At 39.9% G+C, this 25296-nt stretch overlaps 1 protein-coding gene across 2 annotated transcripts in view; it reads right to left on the minus strand.

The window, feature by feature from the left end:
• Positions 1 to 25296, minus strand: part of ctnna2 (catenin (cadherin-associated protein), alpha 2) — a 252270-nt gene that overhangs the window by 74136 nt on the left and 152838 nt on the right. For both annotated transcript variants that reach the window (XM_058639879.1, XM_058639880.1), the window contains exon 8: positions 5896 to 5976. In XM_058639879.1, coding sequence (XP_058495862.1) covers positions 5896 to 5976 — 81 coding nt within the window. The remainder of the gene's footprint in view (positions 1 to 5895; positions 5977 to 25296) is intronic.

Consider the following 25296-nt stretch of genomic DNA (forward strand, 5'->3'; position numbering starts at 1 on the left):
ATTGAAATAATTTCAACATCCTAAAGCACGTAGAATGGCAGAGAAAGATAGAGGAAACTGGTGAGGCACTTATGCTATAGGGAATCCTGGAATCAGCCATCAGTCAAAACACGGCCCAGAGAGATAACTTGACAGATGCATTCATTACAGACAGGATGACAGGGGGTAGAACACATGGCTCATTTCCAACAACTTTGTTGCACTGGTCACACAGTGAATACTAATTAAAAGGAGGAAAGGCATTTAAATACCGCATTAAAAATACATTTACTCCCCAGATGTGTGCAATAGTACATATCCTATTTTTATTGTTTTCACTTTAAATGCTCACCCCTCCTTCTACATGGTTAAACAAAAACAAACAACAACTTTTGATTACATGGGTGTTTTACAAGAACAAAAAGCTAAACTTATACGGATAATGATAACTGAAATGTGCACATTGTGACTTTCCAATGTAAAACAAGGGAAAGAGGTTGTATTTGTTTGACAGCTGTAGATGCTCTGTGACTTTTTGCATTGTATGTATTGTGTATGAGAACCATTTGCACGTATTCCTTGCTATCACAGTAATGTTAATTAAATAACAATTCAGCTATGAGAGGCCAAATGATAACGGGTCTTTATGCCTAAATAATCATGCTCTGCATGTTTTAAAGAAGCACATTTTGAATAGCGCTTTATTAATAAAAGGTTCACGGTCATCGAGTATAAGACTATTTTAGAATGGCGCTTTAACTGAATTAATGTAAAAGGGTTAGGTGACTGATGACCTGTTGCTTCACTATCCCTAGTCACAGACTTTTAACAGAGTCACGCGATTGATCACACAGGCATTGAACATATGCGATGTGCTTTACTCCAGTGAAATGATGTCATACTTATGCATTAAGTGAGCAGGCCTTTACTCTGATACATTGCTAGGCATTGATGTAGATGAACATAGACTTCATGACCAGCCTGAATTCCACTATACAGTTCCAGCCGCACCGTATATCTGCCGTGACATTGCTTTATACACGCCACACACAAAATAGTGACTAGTAAAGCAGTTTGTTTTCAGTGCAGTCGCTAAATACACAAATAATAATTAGATTTTAGAAATGACCTTGCTAAATGTTGGCGATTAGTGCAAGTTTTCAGGATTTTGAAGTCTTTTTAACTGATCTACAGTTCGGCATTGTTCGGTTTGATTTCTGTGTTGGACGTCGTGCTCAGGACTCTTCCAGTGACGACACTCTCTGATTAATCAGAGACCAAACAATATTTGTAACACAGTTGGAGAATTATGTCTTTGAATGAGCTTGTTCTATCAGTAGCGGATGAAGAGTGGATGACACTTCAGAGCAGACTATGACAACAAAGTTTAGAGTGTAGTTTAATTCCAGGAATGAATGGGTGTGGGGCATATTACTAATATGAAAATATATTTATTCAAATTAGTATATAATTTAGGTGCATATCAAGTTCCCTGTTGCCATCATTACTGTGAAGTACATGGAAACAGGACTGGAAAACTAAAAAAATACAAACAAAAGGAGGTGGTCAAATGCCTGCTACTGTGTAAACACAATAGCCGAGACTGAAGGGGCACTGGGTTGACACCTTATTGCTGATTGAGGGTCTCTTGTCTGGAGATGGAGAAAATGATTACTGTCTAATTGTAAATAAAGACCAAGTGTGTAATCATTGTGGGTGAAAGCTGAAGTAACAGGTTACAAGGCTACCATTTTTGAGTCATTAAGACTGAATTAGCGTTTGCTTGTACCTTGTTGAGCTATGTTACGTGGATGAAAAATATAGTGTCACTCTGGTAATCAAACCTTCTCTTTAAAACAATTAGAGTTAAAATTGTGAGATGCAATGTTGTCCCACATTGCCTCCATCAGACTAAAGTTCTGTGTAAACACAAGCTAAAATGGGAGTGGAAATGACATCCTTGACATCTACAGAGTTTGCCCTGGATAAGAGACAGCTTAGCAATGCATTATATGTACACACAACAGCTTGAAAGAAGAAAAAGCACGTCTCTCTGGCTGTGTTGTCAGAAGGCTTGTTCGGTCTTACCTGCTCCAATTTCACAAACGCTGTCTGACATTTGTGCTCATCTGCTCTCATTTTAATCTCTCCCCCTTCAAAATAGGGGAGAGACTGAAATGCTCAAGCGCACCCCGCGCTCCTCCCCACAGGAATGTCTTGCGTCTCTACACGGCGCAACTTACTTGCTAAACTGAAATTGTGTTCCCATAATTATGGTATCACAGCTCTACGTAATGCCTGCATGTGTGCAGAGGCTTTGCCCTCCCATCGAAACACAAAGCTCAAACAGACCGCCCATTCTGTCAAGCCAACCCCTGAGTCAATAGAACACCCTGTCAGCGTGAGTACCGCCTGCCAGCCTGTCAGGCAGCTGTACCAAATGCCTGTCGGGAGGGAGAGTTACAGCCTCCCATCTAAAATGATCCCTGGTCTTCAGAGGTCAGAGAGGACACAACCACTGCTACACAGTGCAGGTATAGCTGTTATTGACAATTTTGCCAGGGGGGTCCTATCTCCTGCAAACAAAGATACTACATTGTTTGACAGGAAAGTACAGTATAGTATATAGTTATAAAATAGCACACACACATAATTTAAAATCTTACACTTCAGTAAAGACATGAATGGCAACAGAGTGGTAATAATGGCATATTATTACAGTACTACATGTTATTTTCCAAATAATATTCACATAATAACTGGGTAATGGGCATTACCATCAGTGCACTACCTGCACATGAGGATATTTGAGTATAAAAACAGGTAATTGCCATATTAAAAATGTGAAATTCATCCTCTCTCATGTGCCACATAATTCTAAATTTCATTATGATGTATGATTTAATTATGTTGTGGTGCATGGACGTTCTGTTCCTGATTAATTTCATGGTACTATCATATTAAACAATCATCAAGAGTGATGCTCATGGGGCTCAGCAGATAGAGTGGGTGATCTTCAAACCAGAGGGTCAGTAATCTAAACGTGATCCCTACATAGCTTCACTAGTCTGCATGCCAATGTGTCCTTATCCCTAAATTCCCCCTGGTGGCTGTGCAAACAGCATATGAATGGGTGGGATGTGTGATCATACAGCTGCATATATACATATTCGCTGTATGAATGTATAATGCATGTGAATGGGTGTGAAACGGGGCATTGCAAAACAGTAAACAGTGCACAGTGTTGCGTGATGTGTGATGGATTGGAAAAGCACTACATAAATACAGACCATATAGGTATAATTCACTGGAAACACCTGTGTCACCATCCATTTCCTACCACTTTATCGTCCACATGAGGGTCGAGGGGGGGTGCTGTGCCAATCTCAGCTGACATGGGATGAGATTAGCACAGCAATTGTCCATGGTACACCCTGGACAGGTCGCCAGTCCATCACAGGGCCACATACATAGACAAAACAACCATTCACTCTCACACTCACACCTACGGTCAATTTAGAGTGTCCAATTTACCTAATCCACATGTTACATGTTTTTGGACTGTGGGAGGAAACCGGAGAACCCGGAGAAAACCCACGCTTACATGCGGAGAACATGCAAACTCCATGCAGAAAGGCCCTTGTTCTGACCGGGTTGCGAATTTAATTTTGATCAATCATCACAACATAGTCTATCTCAAGGCACTTTAATTGGTAAGAGGATGCCATAAAATATTTTAGAGATAAAGAAAAATCCAGCAACCCACACAGTTGGCAACAGTTAACATGTCAGTGAAAATAGAGAAATAAAAACAAAACACTTTGAAAACCAAAATTTGGGAGAGTGGGGAGGGAAGGGAGAGGGAAAATGAGGCGGAGATTGAAGAAAGAAAGCAACAGGAGGTTATTGGAAAATCCAACATCCCATTGGAGCTTAATGAAGAATTGCAACAGTTCTAAAGGTACCAACACCAATTGACTATTTTTTGTATCCACCGTCAGGGACAGGATGTTTCGATTTTTTATTATGTTGTGCAGGTGGAAGAAGGCTGTCCTAGAGATGTGCTTTATGTGTGAGTCAAAGGACATGTCCTTGTCAAAAAATAACTCCCAAATTTCTTACAATAGAAGGGGAGGCCAAGGTAATGCCAATCAAACTGTCTGTGTATCACAGGTGTTCCAAGGTAGTCACTCTAACCTACCCCAGATGAGTGCTTTAACATGAGGGAACCAAACAGATACATGTGATTTTACAGAACTGATTCATGTTCATTACACCGGTGTTTCCAGCTAAGAAGTCCATGCATTCAACACACAGTATATGCAATTTCTGCCACTAGGAATCACTCCATCAAAATAAGAAAATGAATAATAAAAAGGAAAACAATATATAGACATGACATGGGGATTAATATCTGGTATTGTGTGGTGCATTTGTGCCTCATGGAGAGAGTTTTTGCAGCATTGAAGAGCATTAATAATTACATAATATTGGTTTCATCATTTTAAGCAATTTGAATACATTTTATATAATATTGTGAACATAAAATGAACATTGAAACCTTGCAGGTATTTCAGTAATGTAGCCTACGTTCATTTTCATTACCAAAATATTACTGGATATTACTTTGGAAATTGCATGGCATTACTGTAATATTGTCACCTTATTACCACTGGTGTTAAATTACAAATATGATAACATGACCATAATATTACCTCCCCTTTACATATCTAAAACATTGTTCTTATCATGTAAGAGCAATAGCTTTTATTTTTTTCTCGGACTAGATGCTCATAATATGTATTCTCTGATCTCTGATCCGCGTGAGGTCAACGTTGACTTGACATTTTGCACATTTCTATTATTGTTGTGTTGTCTGTCTGTAACTCTGTGTTGTACTATTGTGATCGTCCTTGACAGGTCTCTCTTGAAAATGAGTCCCTGTGTCTCAATGGGCTAACCTGTATGAATAAAGGTTAAAAAGGAAGAAAAAGAAACATGCACGTATGTGTGCTATGTTGTCAACATTTTTGTCTTACTCTGCAGGATCCACTGCCTATCTTATCTTCAGCAAAGAAGAAGAAACAAAAAATCTATATTTATTTTGAGCACTGACACTGTGTATCTTTTGGGATGTGAAGTGTGAGCAGTTTGACTGTAGATTCCTCATACAACTCCTCTTGTTTGACACTCAAAAGTAGAGCGGGGGATCAATATGACTGAATACCTAAAAATGTATTTGATTGCGTACTAAATTCTTTTCGAAATTAAATGCAATCTTTGAAAAAAAAATGTTTTGGAAATTAGAACATGTAAAAAATGTCCGTGTTGTCGCTGTTCTGGCAGTGACCTGGACTGAACCAAGCAACATCATAAAAATATGCATGCTGCAACCCTGTAACTCTGACGTGACCACAATTTAAACCTGCAGTGGTATTATCTGTTTAACTTATTTGTGAAAAATTATTCTCCTCGTTACAAAACTATTTCTTATTTCTATTTCATCTATAATCTATAATCTTCTAATTAAGTAAGCAAAGCCGGCACACTACAATAAAATAGTGTTGCATTTTAATCCTGGATTACTATTTGCGTTAAAGCTAAGAAAATGCATCTGTCTTCAGCTGCGGTGTCCCAGTGTGGGACATGATTTCTCAATAAGACAAACATGTACACTGTTCATTTGATTCAGTTCATACTGTCCTTGTTCTGGAGAGATTTCCTGCCTCAAACAATGAAGGGCAACTTCACCCTGGTTCTGTGAGACGTGTCTCATTCACGCAGAAGACGTTGGGATTATTTAAAATAAATAAATAAATAAAAAATAAAACTGACAAAAAATTGACACAGCCCATTAAGATTCAGTAAATATGGTAACAAACAGAAAGAGGGAGCAAAATGAACACATGCACTCACCTGTCTGCGCAGATCCCTGGTTTTTTTGGTCATTTTATCGATGGCTGAGTTCAGTGGGTCACCTTTCTCTTTTCTTCCAGTCTGTAAAAGGCAAGAACATAACATGTCATTGTAGTTACATAACTTATCAATGCTCATCAATGATCATTTGACTCCAAGTATCCTACTGCCCTGCATATCACACGGTATATCTTGTATAAATGACTCAAGCAGAGAATACAACAAAAAAAAAACACTTGATCACAGAGCATATTTTGCTGTTGCTTGATTAGACCACAATCATTGAAAACAAGACGCAAACAGTTTGATATGTTACCTAGCAACTGGCCTCTCTGGCAACTTTCAATATCATTTTAGCCAATTCCCCTGTCTGCCACACTTTCTGTCACTGCCAACTCCTACTGGTGACTTCAGGAGAGTGGAGTCTACCATGTGTTCCACCTGATGCACACAGAGTCACCAGCTGCTTCTTTTCACCTGACAACAGGGAGTTTCACTGTGGGAGCAATGATGAGCTTCTTCCTGTTACACATTTCGCGAGTATCCGCCTTTCAAATAATCCTGACCAATAGTAGGGACTGCTCAGCTCAGGCAGATTCTAGGGAAAGATCTGTGGCTGTCTTTTATTCCGAACCAATCCTTGTGTGTTGTGTTCATTGAAACGCCTGAGCAAGCAGGAGACACCACTTTCACTTATGCCACCTGAGTACTATATTTACCACTTACAAGCTCCACTGCTTTTGCTGAGAAACCACGATTGGAGAGAAGAGTGGCACAATCTTTACTTAGCTTATTGGATTTTGACTGTTGTTATCTAACTTGGAATGGCAGCTTGGATTAAAGGTTAGAATGATCCCGTCAGTATAGCAGTTTTTTTGAGACTGTGTAGGGCAGGACTTGTCCTTCTGTAGAAAAAAAAAAAAAAAAAAAAAAAAAAAAGTGTACAGTATGAGACACCGTCATTTGAGGTTGTCACACAGCCAGACTCATCGACAGATGTGTTACCATTACGCACCACGCCATTAGCCCTTTAACACCGAGCATAACACCGACGACATGTTTGCACGAGTGCACTCTGCATTGCAGTACTTCAACAAACGTTTGCGCTATCGAAAAAATTCCAATTGTTTCTGAAAGTTGCACATTAAAGCCAACATGTGGTTATTATGGTAATTTCACTCTGGCTTCATTTTAAATTGTTAAAACACTATATTAACATGCAGTAAATTGTAAATCACTGCCAGATATTTAAAGTTATTCTGGAAAAATGGGCAAAAGCACTTACTCACAGCACATTTTTTCTGTCCAATTTATGGTTAAAATAAGCAGCGAAAAAAGTCCAGGCAGACATTTTGTGGCTGTTTAAGGGTTAATTCTCCAACAATGGCATGCTTTATAAAATCATCATCATCAGTCTTTGTATCCTGTCACTTCTCTCTAGAGAAAGGCATATATGTGTGTCTATTATAATACCTAATGTTCTAAATGCACTATTGGGGATAGTTATAATAAAGTGTTGTCTTGTGAAAGTGATTTTAGCATCGCCATAAATAGGCTAACAAGTATTTCAGGATAAATACAACGCAATGTGTTTTATTCAAAAAAGTCATTAGGATTCAATGCTGTCTAACAGGCAGCAACGACTCAACTGAAAACGAGTGCAGACACCGGGACACTGCTTAACAGTTCATATGAACGAAGCATGTGTTGCATTTACCGCTGCGCCGCTCACCATCCCTCAGGTCCTCTCAATCAGCTCCTGAGTCAAGTCAAATGCCACCACATTTCAAGCTGAAGGCCTCCGAACAATCATTCATGTTAATTACTTTGTCCTTTTATTTTGACACCTGACAAATGAAAACTTGAGGCCCTTCCGTTGTTGAAAACTATACATAGCTATTTGCATTATCGATTTGCAGGTTTGTATGGACGGTGCAATTTAGGTTGCACACAAAAAGACAGATATCCAAATCTACTGTATAAATAGGGTCCGGTAGCCGTAGTGTCCTTTAAAGTGGATAGCAGGATGATCCACAGATTGTAAGACACTGTGATCTTCTGTCAGAGCAGTAGCAGCATACCAACATTAGTTGTGTCGTTGCCAGGCAACCACCTCACAGTTCTGCCTGGCATAGCATGAGGGCAAACAACCAAAAATTCTCATCATCCTTCGCAGAAAAACACATACCTACCAACACAAATTCTCAGTGGCCTGTTTCAAATGATGTTTTGAACTGATCACTAAACAAGAAAGCGAGGCTTTCAGCAATGTGGATACTTATACAGACTGTGGAGCCTTATCTCCGTGTTGCTGCACTAGTGTCCTGCCCTCTTGATAATTGAGTGGAACAGAACGTCTTGTACCCTGTATCTAAATGAGACCCCATCAAACACCCACCTCATAGTAAACTCAACCCAAGGTTAACGTCGATTGTCACCTTCAGTGCGTTCGTTGAATTGTAAAATTTACTTCAGATTTTCACCGACTGTGCCCTCTAACACAGGGAGAGCTCAGCAGAGAGGAAACAAAGCTACTGTCTACTAAATGTCGCATTTGGCTGAGTACAAGTCAAATGCAACTTGTGCCAACCCACGTTCCGGAGTGACCTGGCTGACTGATAACAAGAAAAGCAAAATCTTCAAGCATTTCTCCTTATTTTAGAATTCTTTTTTTTTCATAGTCCAACCTCTATGTTTCAGTTTGGGCATGTGCTGTGCAGAATTCACATGTGTGCAAGGTCACTGATGTGAAAGTGCTCAATGAATTGAGCCTGGAGCCATAAAAACAGATAATTCCCCTTTCTGTCTAATGTATTGCTGGCTTGCCCTTGGCAAAGGCTCATATAGCACGAGTTTGCTTTCATATGGATGTTAAACATTAGGAATGAGTCATTTTTCCTCCTAGCTCAACAGTTAGTCACCCTGTTCTGTAATAGTTATCACACGATGCACGCATGTTCAATTTACTTATGTTTGGTGGAGCAATGTCTGTAAATTCAAGTGAAGCAAACGTGTCTCACCACATGAACTATCTGGAATTACAGTGTACAATCAAGGGAAATAAAAGCACTTTACTCACCATATATCGTATGTTTATGATATGCTGTACGTGTATGGTTATGTCATAACACCATAATGAATGCTGAAACATGTCAAGAATGGCTTGATGCCAGTGGCTGATAGACACAGAGGGAATGGAGGATTCAGTTGCCTTCCAATACTAGGAGCATTCACACTACGACTGTGTGCGCACAGACGAGCAGAACGCATAACAACATCAGTCATTGTGCTGCCTACAGAGACTAATGTGTCATTAAGGCACCACAGGGACACACAGGATTAAAGCTGCTCACCACCAAAAAATAAAAAGGGGATTATCTGGAACCTTGCTGAGGACACTTAAATCATATCGACATGATTTAATGTACCAACAAACCTTAATTGAACTGGAGAGAAAGAGAGAATGGCCAGACATAAAGAAATCCTCTTGGTGTGCATGTGCTTCAGTTTTTTTCCCCCCACTTTTATCCCAGCTTCTGCAATTTTTGAGTTCCTATTGCTGGTGTTTTGCCGTAACACCTTTAGTTCTGTGTGTAGTCAATGCAACATGCCTTTGATAATTCAAGTAGACTACTCTTACACTACAACAACACTGCTTCAACACCCTTTCACTAGGGTTGTAAGAGTGTTGTCCATTACACAATATATAACGATAGAGACAGTGAAGTCCACAGTGCTATACAGCTGTGACAGTATCAAACACTAGGTCTGCCGGGCAAAACCTATATTTCTCAGTCACAGTTGAAGAGAGCAGAGGGACGTGGGAAAAGTCCATCCCATCGTATGCCCGTCGTAATTCATATTATAGCAGTTTCAGTGACTCTGGTGTAGACTGTTGCTGTATATGCTCAGCAACAATCCACAGACCAGGTGTCCAACAGAGGGAGCAAAGGAGGAGGGGGGGCCTTAGCACAGACTGAGTGAGGAAGTAGGACTACATGGTAAAATAAGATAAGATAATCCCTTATAAATCCCACAATGGGGGAAATGTACACGTTTTAAAAAAAAAAAAAATGTGTTTCACTTGACTCAAGCTGTTATATGCATGTTGTTGGTTGTAGGCTGCGGGTCACATTTAGCATCCGCCGCAGTCCAGTAGCTGCTGGATGCGTTTGGCAAACGGAAATGATCCGCAGAGTGTAGCCCGTGAGTAATGTGAGGCTACTGCTATTGCAAACCAAGACAGAGACATAATGCTGGAGATAAACAGAGCCTCAAGTAATCTGAGTAATCTCACTCACCATGGATGGGCAGCGACTGAGAGCTTTACGACTTTATCACCACACTAGAATAAATGTCATACCATCGATACAATCACTCCGTTGAAGAGAGAATATACAGTGATACTTTTCACAGCTTTACATCCTTAGTCACAACTCCTCCGAGAGGAGCTGGGTTTTCTGCAGCAACACCAAAAAAAATACCCATTTTAAAGACACTGTGTTTGAATGTCTCATCATAAAGTTTGCATACAGGGCCATCCTGAAATAATGATTCATAGTTTAGCTAGTGTGTCAGACTCCTATCAGCAATCAGTAAGCACACTCTTTATAATCATGTGTGTGCACATGTGTGTATATTTGGGAAATCAAGACACCCTGAGACACATTATTTTCATCATGCGGCGATAATGTTTATCATTTGACAGTCCTCCATTTCAGGTGTACCCTGTGTGAGCGTGTTATTCTCTGTACTCTCTCACACCCAGTAAATGTTGATTCAACAGCTGCCCATGCGGCAGCACTGACTGCTTATTGTTTAGCTGTAACATAATTGAATGTGCACGCTCGGATTTTGTACTAAACAAGTCCCCTTTTGCAGGCAATGTTTCCAACTGTCCCCATCCATTATTTTCCACCCCTTGTGTGCACTCATTCATTCCCAGAAGGGGAGAGGAAGACAGAGCAGGGTGCTTGAAAATAAGCATCTAGTGTGTGGGGTAGTGGAAGGCAGCAGAGTTATTCTTGTTCACTCAGGAGATGGGCTGGTGGACGGTGCAGAGCTCAGGAGTCACTGAGGGCCCTGAGCGCGTTCGCTCTCCCAGGCCCCCGACGCTGTGCTAGTCAATGTTGCAGTGTAGCACAAAATGCTTTCATTGCATTTCTGACCTCCAAACAGAATGAGACATTATGGTAAAGTGTCTGTGCAAACTGAATACTATGCAGAGAAATGAGGCACTTGACTGTTTTAGGAATGCCAATTTGACTTTTATCATTCACTTTCAAATGTAAAATAAGAGCGAGTGCTCAAATTTAAGTATTGTTTCTATTACATCGGACATAGAAGTTTATTACATGTGTTTGTAGCTGAATGGTTTTTAGTGGCGCAGGGACACAATACATTTTTATCTCGTGTTACTCGGATTCCTTCATACCGACAGTCGTTTATGGTTCTATTTTGTGGTATTTGTGAGCACTATGTGAATAAGCGTTCAACGCGCTTCTTTTTGGCGACAACATAACGGGCATGCTTAATGAGAAGTTTAGATAATCTATATCGTCTGAGGCATTCAAACGTGTCACGGCTCTGCACGCCACCTAAAACCAGTGCAACAAAACTGACAATGGTTAAAAAAAAAAAAAAAAAAAAAAAAGAGCAGAAAAGGAGGGGGGATGGAAGAAGTGAGGCATGAATCTGGTAATTCATAAGCAATAACATGGCAAATCAAAGGAATGAGCAGATGAATCACAGAGAGGAAAATAGCAGACAGGTGGGGGAGAAAAGAGATGGGGGGAGGGGGGTTATTGGGGTATAAGACATTCTGTCTTATTGTCTCCCAAGATCAATGTGCTAAATGATATCAATTCCGGCTCCTTGTCAATTCAATTAGGCAGGAGCGAGAGGTACAATTACTGTCCAATGTGGTTACACTGTCTGCAGCAGGCTTAAAGGGGAAGGCAAGCTGATAAGGAAAGGGTGAGAAAGTGTTTGTGCGCGTGCAAGCCGGGGGCTGATAATAGTGGTAACATGTTGGTGGGGTTACCACCAGATAATGGGTAGCTAGATCCTCATTAAGATAAGCTGTGCTCTCTCAGCTGTAGTGCCATAGATGGGCCAATTTGACTTGTTCTCATTAAGTGGAATTTAAAGACGTGCAATGGAAGCTATCCGCTAGTTTGATTACAGGATACTGGAAAAGAAAACACACTACAATGCCCCGCGGCCAAGACCTAAAATACTTCCAGATGAGTGGCTTGGTTTTTGTCCCTCCGTTTTTTAAATGAGATGACACAGCATGATAGCACAGATATAGATGTCACATCATAACCTCAATAGGAATAGTGCATAGTGTTGACGCAATGCAGGAGCGAATAAGAACAGAAATAACATCTGCGCTGCTACGTGTCCATGTATGTCTTTATGTGTCCGCACGCACACACATAAAAAAATGTAAGTTTGACGAATACTTTGTTTTTCCTTTTATCCATAGGTTGAATGCCAGCCTGAACAGGTCACCAGTCTGTCATGACATACAGATACACAACCATGCATCCTAACCCATCGTCACCAGGAAGTTCACCTGTATTTTATTCTACTTTACTTTACTTTACTTTACTTTAAAAACAATATTGCAGAGAGAGTGAGTTTGTATAAATCCAAAATCCTTTAAGACACTTAATCCTTCTTCTGTCAGCTTCTACCTTTATGGGTTGTCGCAGGAGATTGTCTGCCTCCATCTTGCCCACTGCCTTGTTTCCTCTTCTCTTACACCATGTCCTCATGTCCTCCCTCACAACATCCATGGACCCTCTCTGTGGTCTTCCTCTTTTCCTGATGCCTGGCAACTCCATCTTCTCAACATCCTTTGTCCAATATAATCACTACCCCTCTCTGCACAAGACCAAACCATCTCAACCCTGCCTCGCTTGTTGAACAGTTTAGACTATTTCTAAACTGTTCAACCTGCGCTTTCCCTCGATTATATTTTCATTTCTAAACCTGTTCATTCTGGTCACTTCCAACACAACTCTCAGTATCTCCAGCTCCACCTTGTTTCTTGTAGACAATGCCACTGTCTTCGAGCCACGTCGTTGCAGGTCTCACTGCCATCTTGCATCTCTGTCTTGCTCCGACTAATCTTCATTCCTATTGTGTCCAGTGTATATTCCACCTCTCCACCTCTCCATGCTCTCTTCTACTCCGACTCTCACTACAGATTACAATATCATCTGCAAACAACATAGTCCACGGAGACTTCTGCCTGTCAACCTGTCCATCACCATTGCAAACAGGAAGGGGCTCAGACCTGATCCCTGATGTAATCCCGCCTTCACCTTGAACCCATCTGTCACTCCAACTGCACACCTCACCACTGTCTCACTATTCTCACACATTTCCAGCAAAACCCTCACATACTCTCCATGGTGTGGCTGATCAACTTAATTCCTCTGTAAAACTTATTATATCCTAATGATAAACATAACAACAGTAACTACCAGTGTTTGGGCGCAGACTACTCATACATTTGTGTAAAAGTGTGGAGCATAATTTACCAGGTTTGTGCAGGATAGGATTATCTTCTGTCACATGGGATGCTTGTTGTTACAGGTGCTGCAAACCCTCAATGTTTCTAATCACTTCAAACGCTTGCTTAAAATATCTAGACACCAGACATCTTGATGAACTATAAGGGACAAACTTACAATTATGAAAGGAGTTCACAGAATGCTGATCCAGCTTATTTCAAAACAAAAATATACCATAAACATTTGTTTGTGTTCTTATTAAAAACAACTACACTTTTTTGAATTGTTGCTTATAATCAAATAAAGTGTATTTTATTTATTTTTCCTGATTATTATACGGATTTATTAATGACAATGTCTGATTGAGAGGATTTCCCTCATATATTAACACTGTTGCCTAGCAACAGAGCAGCAGCTGAATGTCGCACTGATTTCTAATGGAACTTAACATGAAACTGAAGTTTTTTTTTGTCTTGTTGAGATTGTTTACAACTGCAACAAAAGATCTCCAGTGTGATTTTTTGCAGACATGCAGCCCCTTCACAGGATGTCCCAGTAATCGCTAAAGTTTAGTGCATGTCTGAAAGGAGCTTGTCTCTTTCCAAAGCATTACGTTGCGGCAATATGATGCAATCAGCCTTCATATTCGCACTCTGAAGGAGGTTAGCCAAGAATTGAGACACAGCTAACGAGTACCCGCAGCTACTGTGCAGTGCCTGAAGAAAACAAGTTCATTTACAACGCCCCAAGTGCTTCATATGTCTTTTCTTCTGTCATGTGGCTGCTCGTGGTATCTATAACACTGCTGTTTGAGTCTGGCAGTCTCCTGTCATTTAGAGTTAATGCGGCTGAGAACGGCACTGCCTGAGGAGGAGTCAGAGTGCCTTCTGGCACAAGCTCTCTTATGTTTAATGGCTGATGCTGTTTGCTTATTCCTCTCATTACACTGGCTCATGTTTAGACTGTGGGCCTGTCAGTGGCTATTAGCATCTGTGGTCAAGCAGGCTGTGGATGAGAGGAAGCATCTGGCTCACTATCAAGCACATCGTAAGTATAAAATGAGCAGTATGTTTAGGATGAAAGTCAAGAATTAACACCCTGTGTGCATGGATGCATGGTTCTACATACACCGAAGCCTTTAATCGTCAACATTAACAAAGATGAATGAGCTGATATGTATTATGAAAAGTATATTTAACTAAGTATTACTACAGTAGATTCATTTTATAGGGTGAATTCTCCTTTACTTGGGACGGTAGTGGTGAATGAAAAGATCTGTGTCCTACAAGCTTTCAAATGGAAGTATTTTTTATGTTTGATTGTTTGTTAATGTTTAGAAATAGCTTCATACAAACTGCAGATGGATCAATACCACTTTTCCGTGTCTCATACTGTCACAGAATTAAGTATCTACTGATACACATAGGTCACTCATATGCAGGCCACATGATGTTGGTGGCACATATCTCTTTTTACACCAATACCATATTAACCAGTTGTGATATATTTAGAATTGTTTGGATTGTTTAGGATTTCACGTTTGTCTTTTTTCCATTATCACATCCAATGATTTTGACCAGTATTGGGCTGATACTGATACTGAAAACCACATGAGCTCATCCTTTATACAAACAGCTGGGCAAGATAAAGGTCTACATAACCGTGTCCATTCCACCACATGGACAAACACCTAAATGGAACATAAGTGAAAGGAGACAGTAAAGGAAGCACACAACTAAAAGCTGGAGCAGAGACAGAAGCATTAGCAGATACTGACCAAAAAATAAGCAGAAACTGAAATACAAATGAAGCAAAGGGCAAGCGGTTGCATGCCGTTGTCTTTTCTGTCGCTTATGATTTCAGACATTATAAGGGCATATGTTACGGGACTCAGGAAAGTCACTGAGAGCATGACCTGGTAGGTTAAGAAAATGAGATTTGTAAAATGGGAAAAGTTAGGCAGGAGAGTCAGGAGAAAGGGCAGGTCAGGTGTGTCTACTGGCAAGAAAGGCGGGTTTTTTTTATTTCAGTATATGATAGTAGAATACTCAGACTAAGCATAAAAACTCATTTTGTGAGACACATTTAGGCAAAAGTCCTCATTTTGACACAGTAAGGGTTAAAATGTCTACTTGAAATGTCTCAATAATTAAAAAATTGATGGAAATCTGCCCCAGTATAGTCTCATTGATGTAGCGTATATATCGTGTGTTTGGTGAAAAAAACAATAAAAACTATTTTTAACATTAGAAGCATGAAGTGAACAGCAAGAGAGAAATCTAAAGCATGTTGGGCTGTAAGTCACTGTTTTAGGACGCAGTTTCAGGAGAATAAGAAAAAAAGTGAGGCAAATGTCTAGTTATCAGACAGACAGAGAGAGAGCAGGGGATAAAAAAAAGTCTAGCCCTGCAGCAGCAGCAGAATGGGGAGCTAGAGCAATGCTGCCTGCTGCCTCCCTGCACTGAATAGCAAGTAGCTTGTGAGGGAGGGACTAAGGGAGGGGCAGCAGAGGAGAAGAGAAGAGATGGAGAGGATGAGAATAGGTTAGAGAGGGTGAGAAAATAAGAGAGTGTTGTGGTGTCTGTAAGAACAGAACTGTGGTAAAAAAGAGAAAAAATATAGTCAGAGGGGTGAGAAGGTTTGAGTATCATTGATGTACTTTTGTTTCACTGCAGAACTAAGAAAAAAAACAAAACACTGGATTAATCTCACACACACACACACTCTCTCTTTCCTTTACGTACATACACAAACATGACATGGCGGTATTTGGATGCTATTTCTGAAAAGAATCAGGCTTCAGACATGATGAAACACATGTAACGGGGACTCAGGTCAACCCACTTCAAGAAGTCATTGTTAACCAGCAGACATAATCCCATTTCATCATCCTTTTTTGCATTTCTGCATTGCATCACTCCCACCCCACCCGCATTACCATTGCCTGTGCCACGTCGGATTAGACGACACACTTACATGTCACAAATTACAGGATTTCTGTGAGGTATAGAGAGACATTATTGTTCCCCATGAGGGTCAGTTCTCTAGTGCTTTTCATTTTAATGGAAACCCATGCCAGACACCTTCAAGCACCTTATATATAGCACCTTATGTATATATATATATATATATATATATATATATATATATATATATATATATATATATATATATATATATATATCTAGATAGTGTCTCACATATGTCTGAAATAGTGGTTATTAAGTGCAGCTGTTATGCTGCAGAGATGATTCAGTGAGTTATAGCTAGACAAACCTGAACTGAGCTTTTCAGACACTGACCAATTCCAGTCTCATTCCATGTTTTCCCACTCTAGTTCATTGCACAGGTGCACACACACTGATAAATTCATATAAAACAAAACATGTATGTGTACAGCTTCCAGCCTTTCGCTATCAGTGGGAAGGTGGCAACTGTCAGGGAGACTGATGGGTATTGAGAATGATATATGTGTTTTTGTAAACCAGGATAATGATGACTCAAGCTGCTCTGGTGGGTAAGTTGCTGTGTGTAGGTGGTGCTAATCAGGGATTAGGGTGGTTTGGGAAAAGAGAGAGAGCGAGAGAGAGAGAGAGAGAAAAAAACAAAGCCTCAAGTCTGACAGTGAAACAGAGCTATGAGCGGATCAAATGAAAACATGCTAATGATAGCACGATAACACCAGTATACCTCCTGCCTGTTGTGGCTGAGGCCACTATAGAGACAGCTGCTGTGCACAAACAACGCTGATAGTATACAGGGGAAGACACCAGTGTGTTTACTTGCTGTAATGATCCATGGTGCCACGACTTCAAAGACTGCTGGAGCTGGCTGAACTGGTAAATGATTATGTCCCCCATCCTTTCATGTAGGCTTTGTCAGTCCAGCCACGCAACACCACATGCCTCAGACAGAGTTGTTTCTGCTATTAGCTGGGAACCATAAAGCCACCGAATATCTGGACATAATGTAAGTGCACTGTGCAAGGATGGATCAGGGGATAGGACTTACTGTCACAGTGGGTGTTTGAGGATTGATGTCTTTTCAAAGGACATATATTCTCTTCCTTAAGCTGACTTACAAACTATATTCTCACGATGGTAACAGCTGCTTATGTCCAACCTGCATTTTCCAGGAAATGAAAATGACACCATCCTTGAAAATATTGGCTGTCATTCATCAAAGTGTCTCGGTAACGGCACAGATTTAAACACCAGCAAAGACATATGAACCTCTCCACGTCTGATTTATTAAACTGTCGCACAACACCTTAATAAGCACTGATTTGATCATGGACTGATAAATTGATTCAGCTCTGGAAACAAGGACATGCTGCATCAGTTGCTTATTTGACACAGCCTAATTTATATGTGTTTGGCAAATCTTGGCCTATTAAAAGGGGTGACTGCCTGGTGCATCTTATTTCCATATGCTATATGACAAAGAAAATACAGCAGAAGCTCATCTGTAGCGACAGAGGTTGATCATATAAATTTGCCTCAATGATGGCCTTGTTAAACGACCATCATGTCTTTTCCATTGAATCATTAAGTGCTCTACAGAAAAGTAGAGAGATCATGCATCTCCACAGTCAATATAGAATTTATTTGCTGGATAAAAACTATATTAATTTTTATGCAGTTTTACAATCACATGTTACTTTGCTAGTGTTGTTTTGGAACTGTAAATACAGTGTTGTCAATATTGTATGTATCTCCTCCAAAAAACATACTCTGGACTCTCAGAGGACAAAAAAGTGTGGGATATTGTTATTATAAGTATGTTTGCGTTTTAAAAAAAAAATATGTATGTATTAAATATGAATCACCAATGAATGACAACAAAGTTTAATATTAATTACTTTATATAAATTTTATTTTTATTGGACTCTGAAAATCCAGCAGTTGGAAAACCTTGCCAATATTAATACTTCTGTGTGCTCTGTATGGGAATAATATTTAGGGAGCTGAATAACAGGGTCTCGGGTGCATCACAAGGACAGTGAAGTGTACCCCTGGGCTGCTCGGCCTTATTTTTTAATGCTGCGACAGGGTCACATCTCTGCTGTGGGTTACCATCTTAATTATGCATGGTCCATTTGGTAGACAAGTCTCTGGTGCAGGTTCGCAGCTGCAACAGACAGTATAGCTGATAGAAGAATGACAATGAGTAATGTTGATGTCCAGTTTCTGCTCCAAGCAACTTTAAAAACAGAGTGATGCCAGAAGTTAGAGAAGCCAGTACTTCATCACTCAGGTTATAAAGACTGAAAATGCAGCCCCGACGGAATGCAATCATCATTTCACTACACAATGTGAAATGACTAAGTTGTATGCTGAGGTTGTAAGTCGTTGGCTAAAGAAAACAAGGGGGGGAAATGCACAGCATGGAATTTTAGAAAAGCACCCCCGACATGAAGAGTTTAGATATTTGTCAACACTTTTATGGGTTAATTTCCATGTGTAAAGTTACTGGAATGAAGACAGCAAATTATGCAGTGAGTATAATACACACATATACACACAGGCAAGCAAAAAGGCAGCAGAGATGGAGACGTTTTTTTTTTGTTTTAATATGGGCTGTAGTCTTATGATGCCATAATTGTATATCTAATTGTATTTTACTACGTAGAAGGTGAGGGTCTGTCATAACACATCTGATGTATGACAAATCACATACTGTACTCTAGATCGGCCGCACATTTAGGATCAAGTTATGTGTACATACCTGTGTTTAATTTCGGAATAGATAATGCTAGCTTTAATTGGTTGATATTATTATTATATTGCAGTGGCGGTTGGTGGCCTCTGAAACAGGGGAAGCTCATTTCAGGCCCTGCTTTTATACATACATTCTTACATAAATTATGCAAATGAACAACTAGAACAGGGAAAAAGCGATAATTATGTAAAACTGAAACACTACAATAGTGTTTTGATTTACAGTGAAACGAAAATGGGCTATATCACCGAGCAAATGACACACAACAACCAGCTATTTGTCCACAGACTTCCCTCGCAAAATCCACACAAGACTGAGGCAGAAAAGGCTTTGCTGTCGGGTATGTTTCTGCAACGATGTCAATCAAAACCTGGTTCCGCTTTTCAGATAGTTCCTCCAATCAACATGCATAAGCCCAGTGTCCGCGAACGCCCACCCCCTCATCCACTGTTCACGGAACTGAGCTTCCCTGGAAGTGAAACCCATTCTGTGTCGTCACATAGAGAAGAGCTGAAGCTGAGCTTCAAGTGGTTTTAATGCGGAGGCTGCTACGGGAATACAAAGAAACACGTAAGACGACGACCCGTCATCCGTGATCTAAATGAACTAGTGACACGTTCTCATCATGTTATAATGCACGTCTAGAATGAAATGTAAATACAACATACAGTACATATTTGACGTCATTTTAGAGGGAGCTGAGCTTCCCTTGCTGTCCTAGAGCAATCACCACTGATGTGTTGTAATGACTTGGGTTAGGGTTAGGGTTAGATATGCGGGACACAAACTTGAGATGTTTTTTGACTGCACTGCACCACTTAGAGATTGCGGTTAACATTAATGCACAATGGCAGCAATCAGAGAGAAAAAGGTCGGCTTTAATCTCTCTTTCTTTGTTTTTGTGATTGTATACGGGCTAGGAGAGAGAAAAGCAAAAACAATATGCAGTACAAACAGTATGAGCTGTAATCAAACACAAAAGCAGAAATGGCATAACGATCTGCTGTCTTTACTGTGAACATATATTCAACCTGAATAATCAAGATAGTATACCAGCTGCAGCCAGGTGGTACATTGGTTGACACTGTCACCTCCCTACAATTAAGTTCTGACTTTCTAACCTGGTTAACTAGGGCCTTGGTGTTTGATGTCCTCCCTGAGTCTTTGTAGGTTTTCTGCAGGTACACTATTCTGACAAAATGAAAAATAGAGGAAGGCTAATTGGAGATTCTTAAAGGTGTTAATATAAGTGTGGATGGGTCGTGTTTGTCCTGTGTTACACGAGTGACACCCCCAATGTGTAGCCTGCCTGACACACAATGTCAGCTGTCGTCTTCTGTGTTTTGAGTGTTTACACAGCGATGCTCCTTTGAAGAGCCAGGAGAAATTACACCCTCCATCTCAGGTTTTGTAAGAAAGGTGTCTGAGCATGTTATCATATGTGCCATGTGCAAGAACAGAAAACGACAGACCTTCAGGTTGTTCTCACTTTGTGAGGGGCCTACTTTAAACAACCATGTAAAATATCAGGACTGTTAAACTGAATGTCAGACATTACTTTTTTTTTTATTATTTGCATCTGTGCTGTGCTTCCAACAAAGTGACAAAAAGCTCTTCCAAACAAAAGGGCCTACGACAGGGCATGGCTCCTTTCCTGGTGCAGTGGGGCGTCATTTATCACCTGACATTTTACAGCAACAAATGTGAATGTCATTTTGAAGTCTGGCAGATAATACTGTATATGGGTGCATTTGTCACAAAAAAAAGTGCCCCCCCCCCAAAAAAAAAAGAAAAATGATCATGACTTGTAATGCATACTAACACATTTTTGTTCAGACACAGCGCAAGTAATTACTGTCAAGGTGAAACTTTCATAAAGGACAAGCTCCAGTTAGCACCTGTGACAGAGAGGCAGGAGAGAGGTTCCCCGCATCACATTTCACACCTGACCTTTCATCGTAATCTCATGTTTTCAAACTTTCTGCTTCTGAAAATGAAGTTTGATGAAAATTGATCAAATCAGAGGGGCAAATGTACGTGTTGTAGTGCTACACAGTTGCGTGCAAAACTACAGGCTGAATTATCTCCTCAGGATGTAGCTTAAAGTCCAGGATGTAGGACTTAAGACATAATAATAAATCTCCATCTGCCATCTGCACTACTGCACCCAAAATGGACTGTATGTAGATTTTTAGATTGCCGAGCTTACCTTGCAGCGATAATAGGGGTAAAGGCACACGTCATTTTCAGTGAAATTTACAAGTGTTTCAGCCTTTTGCATCAGAGACTCTTCTGTTCACTGTGTTCTGCTCTGCTTCATCCCAACATGAGAAAGGTTAGTGGACATATGAAGGATGTGGAGCCTTGTTTGGCTCCGAATGAGGCAATAGGCAAGAGTGGTCAGGACTATCAAGAAGTGAGGACATACTGCTTCAGAGAGCTGGATTTTGAAATGGGCTTGGTGGCTCTCAGTGGGATTTCTGCATCATCTGACAGCAGAACAAAGTTCCTTTGGCACACACAACCTATTCACAGGCAGGGTTTGATGTAGTCTCTGAAGCAAAACCACATAACAAGCAGAACACAGCTGCAAAAAAGATATAGACTAAGTCAAAATTGAGAAACATGCAATTGAATTAAATACTGGATGTAGAAAACCAACATAACAACCTGCCAAATGTGAGTGAAACATTGGCAGTGGAAATGGCTATCAACTGTGGTGCCAGGTGAAGTATTTTGATCTTGTTTCTGTGTAAAAGGCTGTCCAACACTGGGAATGTTATTGTTAACACCTCACATCTGACATACCTGGGAGTAATTGAAACCCATGTATCCATCTATCGGTTATATATATTTCTTTCCTCTTTCTGTGTGCTTTACAAACAGAAACTGCAAGATATTTTGTTAGTAGTTTTTCATCTTACAATTTGTGCTGTTGATCTGTTTCCCAAGCACACTTATTTCATCTGAGGTATGCAACGACGCATATGTGGTACTAGTTAAGCTTTGACTGCATTTGATTGGCAGCAGGTGTTAGTGTCACACATGGGGGTTCCAGTATCTTAGAGGCAGCCAACCACCTAGAAACTAAGAGACATTATGTCGAGTTTAACGAAAATAGTGCTACAAAAAGTCAGGAGAATTTCAAATGGACAAAGACAAAGTCAGTGAATGGCAACAGTGAGCTCACAGGTACACAGTACTTTCATGCAACTGGATGCAAAGGAACACTCCTGGGAGATAATGATCAAAAACTAAAAGCAATTTTGAATCATGTTTCATAAAGGTAACTCTCATTATTTCCAATACTTTTTTTCCCAAGGCTTATTTTATTTATCTCCATGTGTGCACAATGGCATACGTTTATATCAGGCTTGCCATATTTCTTTATTGATTGTTCGTAAGTCAAGACAAACTTTAACTCGTCTTTAAAACTGAAAACAAAGGCAAATCGTGATGATGGAATTAAATACAATTTTACTGTTTATTGATTCTGAATCACAGAAAAACATGCTTTCGGATTGAGCCGAGAGCAAAAGCCTATTCCTCCCAGTCTCAAGCTCCACTGAATATCATGATGGTATCGCTTACTGTTTCGTTTAACCCAGCTTGCCTAAGTACAAGCACAAATTACTTGTTGTCTTCTATATTCTATAGGGAATCAAGAATGAAAACGTTCTTAGTTCACCCTAAGTTGCTGATAATATAATGGAAAAACTATAATGAATACATGTAATATGAACTTTCTGACCACTTACTGTATGACTCTTTAAAACACAGAGAAACCTCTATGGGGGTTGCACTCTTTTGTGGAATGATAACATATGTCATATTCTTACCCATTGCATTTAGTCGCCTGCCTTGTTTTGTTGGACTCACACAGTCGCTCAAGTGCTCAGATTTAATAAATATTTTAATACTCTGCCTGTAATCATAGACGTCTTATTCCAGCACTCAATCCCAAACTGCAATGTTTTGATCTAAAACTCTTTATTATGTAGTGGTACGATGGAAACCGGGGAAAATAACACTGCATTTTGTATTTTAATTTTTCCATATAAAAATGTAGAATTTTCTTTTTTGAATGAACTTATTTCAGACCGAATAAAAACATGGTTTAGGAAAAGGACAATTTTCTGTCACACAAAAGTATCATTAGGTAAATGGAATGTACAAATCAAATCAGACTAAATATTTTGGTGTAACCTCAAACAATTAAAAAAATAATAATTATACAGACAGTGAGAAAGATCTGTGGCTAATTTGTTTATATTTTGTTTGTAATATGAGGCCCAGACTCAGGCTATGATTGCAGCTAAAAGGGAAATAAAATGCCATTAAAAGCCTATTTATGTGAACCAAAATGAGTATGATTATCTTCCATGATATGTTCTGTTTGGGCACAAGCGTCATGCTCACACACACACACACAGTCACATACTTTGACTCTTTGACACTTGTGCTGACTGTAACTGCAAAGCACAGCGCCAAAGCTCTTAAAGTCTTAAAACTGATGGTCTGGACACTCTCATCTCCTGTTCACTGTGTCAAGTCATTATAGTGCACCAAGTCATTAGCTGATGGCACAGCCATCCATTACAGCTAAAAGGGGATATAGAAAAGACAAAGCAGGGATGATATACACTTCAAGATGTCCAGATCGTAACGATGACAATTTTTCTTGCTTTTGCTCGGCTGCTCAATATATCTCTCGCTGTCAAACCTCCATTTCAAAATAATAACTGAGAAATTGGAAGAATAATCAAGATTTGTTTTCCAAATCCAAATATAAATTTAACATTAACCAAGAAAAGTGGTTGTGCAATTTAACTTCCTTCTGGTTTTTCACGGCAGCCGTTATGCTTCTTCATTAGTATTTCTTTCTTAACAACCCCTTAACAAGTATAGGATCAATGTTTGGTGACCATACATAAAACATACATTAAAAACTGTATTTATAATGTTAGAATTGCACACAACTAAATTAGAAGTGCAGTTATACTGGCTGGAAACTAATCATAAAACTACAGATGTATAACATACTGCAGTGAGCCCCCTAGTGGCTGGCTACCAGTCACAAACAACACCGCCCCCTCCTTGTTAGCAGATGGGACAAAGGCCAAATAAAAATAATTAATGAACACATTGAATGTATTTTTTAGGTAGTTCTCATGCATGTGTGTTCAAGAGTTCCTTTTCCAATGGGTTTGGTTTTAATGGATTATGGGATGCATTTTATATTTTGGTGGAATATCAGAATTGACAGCTGAGACTGACTCAACCTCGATACTGCAGCCCCACTCCACACTTACAACACACTGTCTCAGATACTTTGGCTTCAGTTTTGTACAATCAGTAGAAGGTGGAGGCACGTCTTCCACAGTCTATGCATCAGGATCATGGGGGGGGGGGTTGGGGGGGGGGGGGCTGTTTTTTACGCAATTGAAAACCCTAATGCATGAGGACAATACACTCAGTAGAGAGAAGAAAAAAAAGAAGACCAGATGGTAAAAACATTGGCTGGCATGAGGAGGCATTGTTACAGCTCAATGTCTTTGATAATCACTGAGGAACAATGACAAGGCTAGGACAAATTCCACTGAAAAACAAGAGGAGAGAGGGCCTTCAGAACTAACGTTTGAGTTATATTTCAATGCTGCTCGTATGTGGTAAGCAACTGCAAATGTATTCTGCATTGAATGGATCGCGAAGGCATGATTGGCAATGGCATGGGATGTCTGGCCTCAGGGCAGTTTGATTGAATAAGGGAATGTCCAGGCTTGACTATACTTTATCCTGAATGGATGGCTAAACAGTATGTATTAATAGATTGAGATTCAGCCATTTGCAGTACATTATAGAGTATACCTATATATATACTGTATATAATTATGTGATTTGGTTAATTTTAGTAGCAACATTTCTTCTCGTTTTCTGTTATTTAATATGCGGCTTTTCTTCATCGTTAATGTGCAAGAAAATGGCTCTTTGTTTCAGGGGGTGGAACTAATATAGGACAGCCTTTCGTTTAATGGGCACATGTTATTTTGCAACTCTGAAATAAATAAAAAAAACTGCTTTCTCACACAGCAGAGGCACACATAATATCGCCCAATTTATTACAGTCATTGAGAGAGGGAGAGGGAGGAAGGAA

This window comes from Solea solea, chromosome 10, assembly GCF_958295425.1.
Source record: "Solea solea chromosome 10, fSolSol10.1, whole genome shotgun sequence".
Classification (NCBI taxonomy): domain Eukaryota; kingdom Metazoa; phylum Chordata; class Actinopteri; order Pleuronectiformes; family Soleidae; genus Solea; species Solea solea.